The following is a 6,587-nucleotide window of genomic DNA, read 5'->3' on the forward strand; positions in this document are numbered from 1 at the left end:
CTTTGAATAAAAGTATGTCAATTTGAAATAAATGAATAAAAGAAAAAGTATCTTGACAAGTTTTAATAAAAATAAATAAATAACAAATTTGAAATATGTCAAAAGTAGCACAGATGGAAATAACAAAATGTATGTACCAATATTGAAGTCCCCTTCAAAGATTTCGCTATCTACATAATTACCACTTTACACATTTTGCTCATAGCAGAGCTTCATGGGGTGGCTTTAATATACTAAAATAATTATAAAAGACAGATGAAGGCTACATTTGAATTAGTAATTCAAGGTAATGAACAAATATTAACAAATCATAATATTTTCTTTTGTTTAAAATAATTATTAAGTCATCATTTAACAACATGAATAATTGATAAAAAAAAAACATGGTAATAGCCATAAATATTGAGTGAACAAAACATTTTTAATAGAGTTCGACTTTAATCAAGTCTCAACCAAGATATTGCACTCACAAGAAAGGGTTGGAGCAAAATAAATCAAAAGTATTATTGCTATTAAACTTGAATGAAAATTAATAATAACTTGAATTCGTTAATTGAATATAACTGTTATTTGCATAATATCAGAAGAAGCAAATATATTTTTTTACTCCGAAAATGGTTTTCATTTAACCACACAATAACCAACTTCAAAAGTTAAGCTTCGTATTTCCATGAGAGTTTAATAATACCACGATACCATGCTACAATAAATATACTTTTTTTATTGTTATATTTCATCAAGTTTCTACCATCGCTATCAACTTACGTATATTACACGAAGCAAAAGAAGCTAAGAAAACCTTATACTTCAGGTCAGTAATTTTTAATGAAATTAATCTTGACAATAACCCGCGTGGAAATCTTAGCTTGAGCTGCTTCGTCGTTATCTGACTTAATGCAGATATATATCATAACTGACTAGTCAAACTGTACAGGTGCTATTGTTGAACTTGAATGTGTTTCTATCAAGTTATTTTGTCAAAACTTTTACCTTCTAATCAGATGATTAAGATATACTACTTATTTTTAAAAACAATTTCTCACATATTTAAAAAATTAAAAATCATCGTTTGACACTTGACAAGTCATTGACTTGCAGTGACTTTCTTTGATCCATTTTAAGCAAGTATTTATATAAAAATCTTATTTAATATATTAAGAAAAAATAGTGCTATAACAAAATAAATTTTTTGTGTTATTAAATTTTTATAAAACGTTTCATATCTATTATGTTAACAGAAAGCTTTCTGTCCTGTAGATTTAAATGCTAGGTAATTTTTTTCACTTTATATTTTGTTTGTACACTGAAAAAAAATTGAAGTATCAAGTAAATAAACATAGGAATAGTTAAAGATTATCTCTGTAAATGCAGAAAAAGTGTAGAGGACTTGGATCATATATTATGACATTACAAGTTATATATATATCAATATACGAGATGTTGTTTTTAAATGATTTAAAAAAAAAACTTAAGTTTCACAACCAATTCTATGTTTAATTATTACTCAAAAGGCTCGAAATTCCTGCGTATTTATGTATTTTCAAGTACCTTGTTAATTGTAAATTATATAAGCGATTGAACTATGTAAATAGTATACAACACTCCATACTTTCATGTTATTTTATATATAATTGTATTTTTGTATAGCCAAAATAAACCTTTCCTGGTTTAAAGGGTTTTATAAAAAAAAGAGGTAAATAAATACTAGTGCTAAGCCAATAATTCATTCGATAGAAAATTAAATTTTTTATTTAATTAATTGCTTATTTAGCACAAGTGATTGTTTACTTGACCCTACAATAATCACATATTTACTTGATACAATTTTTTTCTTGCAGTGTAATAAAATTCTTTATCACCATTTTGATTATAATTCAAATGATGATAAACAATAATATTACTCAATATTTATCAATTGCATAAAATTGATAAAAAGTAATTTTTATTTTTTTTTGTCTGATAAATATGCTCAAAATACTTATAGACAAAATTTTTTATATAACCAGATATATTAACACGTTAATGTGCAAAAAGAAATCAATGTAAAATTGGTTATACAACTAGAATAATTGAAGGATACTTCATTATATATAAAAACAATCAGCATGAAATATAACAAAATAATAATTTTAATTGTAAAATTCATAGAATTTTATGACGACTCAAGTATGCTTTATAAATATAATGTAAATATCATAAATTATTCTTCAAATTTTTCTGCGTGTAATTATATACAACAGAAATAATTAATCAGGACAGATTTTAATTACTAGTGTAAATGAAAGATAAATATACTGAAATAGGAGTTATTAGAAGTCGAGAATTACATGAAAACCATTTCTTATAATTCCTAGGTAATTTTGAATTATTAAAAATCTTAATGATTTGATAGAAGCAGAAGCTTGAATTTAATTCATAAAAATATCTGCAAGTCGATAATTATTGATTGATTACAAGCACTAAGTCTATCATTGAATGAATCATTCATATAATAAGCAGTAGAAGATGATCACTGTTCTAAGATCATTTTTATTTATTTATATTGATAAAATGTGTTCTAGCATAAATCAAATAAAAAATTCACGAAAAATGGCAATTCTTCTGAGCTAATGAGGTGGTTTTTTTTTTCAAATAAATAAGCAGATTTGGGATAATGAGAAAATAACATTTGAGCTGATTTATTAACGATGATTTATGTATGAAAGCGTGCTGAAAAGCTCTCCCATTAAAAATAGAACCGTCAACATCACTGCGGAATCAGTGAATATTCACTAAGTCGTTGTGATTGACAATCGATCATTTTTATTTTTATTCAATAATTCCATTAATTTTGAATAATTAAGAAATATTAATTAACAATAAATTATGTTCATATTTAATAAATAATAATAAAAAAACAAAATAGCGGCAAATTTAAAAAATAAAAGGTGTCATATTAATCCTTTCAGGACCACAACGTTATAGGAGCTTATGTAATTATTTTATCTATTTAAAATGATCCATTGGGCGATAAAAAAAAAATATTTTAAAATCACGAAGGGATACTGTAGTAATTAATAAAATTACATACATCAGCTTTTAAATTTATATATGAATTTTGTCAATTTTGATCTGGATACCGTATCCCTTTGGTCATCAAAGGGTTAAAAAATGACAATTGTTAATATTTAAACTTACCTGTAGTAAACGTTGCTGTCGTCGTACATACAGCTTGGAATAATATGCATGACAATAAAAGAATTGACGATAAGTTAATTCGTAGCTTGGCAACTTTAACATTACTCATACTAAAAATTTCTAAATTAGGCAAGACACATGTTGAGTGAATTTTATTGGCACAGATGTTGATCCTATTGTTAGAACTGTTTTCTCTAACTGAGCATTTCTTATTGGATAATCTGTCTTCAAGGAGGTATTTTGGTGGATCTGTCAACGACTCACTGTAATCGTTCATTGTTTAAAATTTATTTTACCAAACCTACAATCGATAATCAAACGAATCCAATATACAAAATTGTTCACTATTCACTCGTTCAAAGGAAGCAAATAAATTGTACTATCACTTAATAGTTGGCATCTCGTACGTAAACATTATGTCCGTGATTATCATAATAAATAAATAGATATGAGAAATGCATATAAACTTTTGACCGTAAATGGCTAAAACTATTGAGCAATTTCATTCATTATTAAATCATATAATGAATAGTTTTATTCTGAATTCCACGTTGCAAAATGCTTAGAACTGCGATACTCATATCTCTCACAGCCGCTCGCTTATAACGCCCGGCGTCGACTGTTGTTTTCAATGTTAACCCTCTATGCAGTGGTTGTCACTGCGCATCTTTTATGCGACCAACTAAACTCCAACCCTCAGTGAACAGACCAACCACGAATTCGTATCACCGCCCACTAATACTCAAAAGGCGGAGCTACTGAATTAAGATTTTCGACTTTCTTGAGTTCTGTGGAGCTTGCGGCTACCACTTTGAGAATTAGCTAATTCCAACCTCTATCTTTTGATATTGCTATTTGAGTTTTATTTATGCGTTGATATACGGTTGTAGATGCTCAAATTGATGTCATTTAATTTTTATTACCTTCATTTTGTAACGATTAAATGTTCTTCTTCGTCATCAAACGATAGAAATCATACTAATATTATCAACTCATTTGCATTCATTTATCTTAGCTTTTAATTTATTTCAATTCGCACTGCAAAAATAGGATATTTTTTTTTTTAGTTTCAGTTTGAAAATTTTTTGATGAAATAAGTAACTTTGTTTTTTAATTGAAATTTAAGATAAATTGTCATCGAGTTTTTTTGTTGAAAATAACAAATATTTATTATTGGATATAAAAATTTATTATCGATTTATTAAATTCACTTTCAAGCTTTCAAAGTTGTGTCTTTACTTTGGAAAAATCATAGAAAGTTCGAATAACGTGATAAAACTGTAAAATCCAATGGATTGGTGTTTTTATATAAATTAAAGTAGATATCATTACTTGGTATTAATTGCAAATGAATTTTTTAATTGGGTCGGACTAAACTAGGATATTTTCACTTGTAGTAATTTTCATAAAATCATCTAGACGCATGTGAACATTTAATTATTTTCAATAATTTAGCCCTGATAAAAAATGATCTATATAATTATATAAGATTTTATATGATTATATAAATAATAGTAGGTTTTTTTATAGAATTAGATATACTTATATAAAATTATTATTGACTTAAATAATCAGTTTTAATGCATAATCTTTATAAGCTGATGTTATTGAATATTTTAATTTAAAAATTTAAGTCAGCTTTATTTTTTAATCATCAAGAAATGAACAGTACCAGTGCAATTGATTCTTTTGTTGTTTTAAATTTTTACTCTCATTCTTAAAATGATCAATTTTTTATCAGAATGCTATAAACATCACAGCTGAATAAAAGATGATCTATTCAAGGTTGTCTGATCAAACCTGGCCATTTTCACTTTCAATTGTTCTTGAAAAGTTGTGGAATAAAAAAAGGTGTTATAATAAAATTTCTAGTGAAGTAGAATTATACAATTTACTTTTGATACTTGTGAATTGATATAAAATCTTATCATGAGGTAGTTTATTTCAGAAAATAAGTAAATTGTAATGCACATTTCTTTGAGAAAGCTGAAAATTTTTGTCATGTAGCAGAATAGGTTATTTGAAGATCACTTTTCCGTATCTGTAGCAACATTCGTGACTCTCATTCCTTACCCGTTCCTTCAGGAATGCGTGACATGCCTTAAAACTTGTTTTACCTTTTTTTTTTTTTATTCCAATACATAGGATAACGCTCAAGCGCGTTGCCTACTTGGTAGTCATTTTCTGACTCGACACACCGGAAGATAAATGTAGTCCAGAGTTAGAGAAAAGCGGGAAAAACATCCTTGTGATACTCATAGGGAGAAGACAAGACAGCAAAAAGACAAAGACAACGAGTTAGATATCGGAAAATCAAAACGAAGACTTACGATTCTTGACAAGAAGCTTTCATTTCACCAATATAAGTCTGAAAATTCACATTACAGATTTGACAGGAATCAACATCAGACACACGTGTTCACCAACATATCTTGACTAGAATTTTCCATAAGGTATGCCTAGAATAATCAGGTAAATATCCAAACAACTGAATAAGTACATTTATTTTAATAAAATAACAATTATTCATTTAAAAAAAATATAAACTTTACTTTTAGATTATCTAGAAAAATTTTCTAGAATTGTTAACTTTTAATTTTAAAAAAAGATCCATTTTATTATTAGATTATTTATTATTTAATTTGTATTATTTATAGAAATATAGAAACATACTCTTTAAAAATGAATCAATTGAAATCACTGCAAGCAGGAAATATTCACTGATACATTTTTAGAGAGCACGAAAAGTGTGCTGAACATTAAACTTCCATAAACAAATTACAGAATTTCATATGCTAAGAAGTGTGTGGAAAGTGTCTGCAAAGTTTTACAATCCGTCTATTCAATTTCAACATCAAGCACACTTTATGCATATTATTCGAATATACATGGTTTGATGGTGTTCATGAACCCTGGTTTAAGATCTTAAAAATAATTCTAAATCATGATCATGTGCATGCTATACACAAACTTTAAAACCTTGAAGTCATTTCTAACACAAAGACTGGTTCAACGTTAGGCTAAAGATGGCCAGTTGTGCTCTTCTGCTCAGGTATTCTGAAGATTACTTCCCAAAGTAAAAAGTGTGGATGGAAATAGTCATGCCTTGACTTGGTAGATTTTTAAGATTAAATAAGTAACTCATTAAAAATGTTAATATTTAAATAATGTGACAAGCTCTATTCTTGTAACTCATCCATATGCTCTTTGAACAACATCACTTACTCAAAAGCTTTCACATCTACGTTGCACTTTTCTCTGATCAACAGCAGAAACAGTAGATTATCAGAAGAACCCAAGTTGGAATCTAATCCAAGAGGTTGCGCTGCCCACTTTGCTGTTTTGTACAAAAATATTCTCTTTTATCTAACTTCATGATCAGATAAAAAGAAATTGATCAAAGTCTTTCA

At 27.2% G+C, this 6,587-nt stretch overlaps 1 protein-coding gene across 1 annotated transcript in view; it reads right to left on the minus strand.

Moving 5' to 3' along the window:
* Positions 1-3,782, minus strand: part of LOC118063895 (lachesin-like) — a 70,683-nt gene extending 66,901 nt beyond the window's left edge. Inside the window, exon 1 of the mRNA XM_035078117.1 lies at positions 3,178-3,782. Within this exon, the coding sequence (XP_034934008.1) occupies positions 3,178-3,454 (277 nt within the window). The 5' untranslated portion in view covers positions 3,455-3,782. The remainder of the gene's footprint in view (positions 1-3,177) is intronic.
* Positions 3,783-6,587: the final 2,805 nt, after the last annotated feature.

The sequence above is a fragment of the Chelonus insularis genome, unplaced genomic scaffold, assembly GCF_013357705.1.
Source record: "Chelonus insularis isolate UGA/USDA-ARS -01 unplaced genomic scaffold, ASM1335770v1 contig_116_pilon, whole genome shotgun sequence".
In the NCBI taxonomy this organism is placed as follows: Eukaryota; Metazoa; Arthropoda; class Insecta; order Hymenoptera; family Braconidae; genus Chelonus; species Chelonus insularis.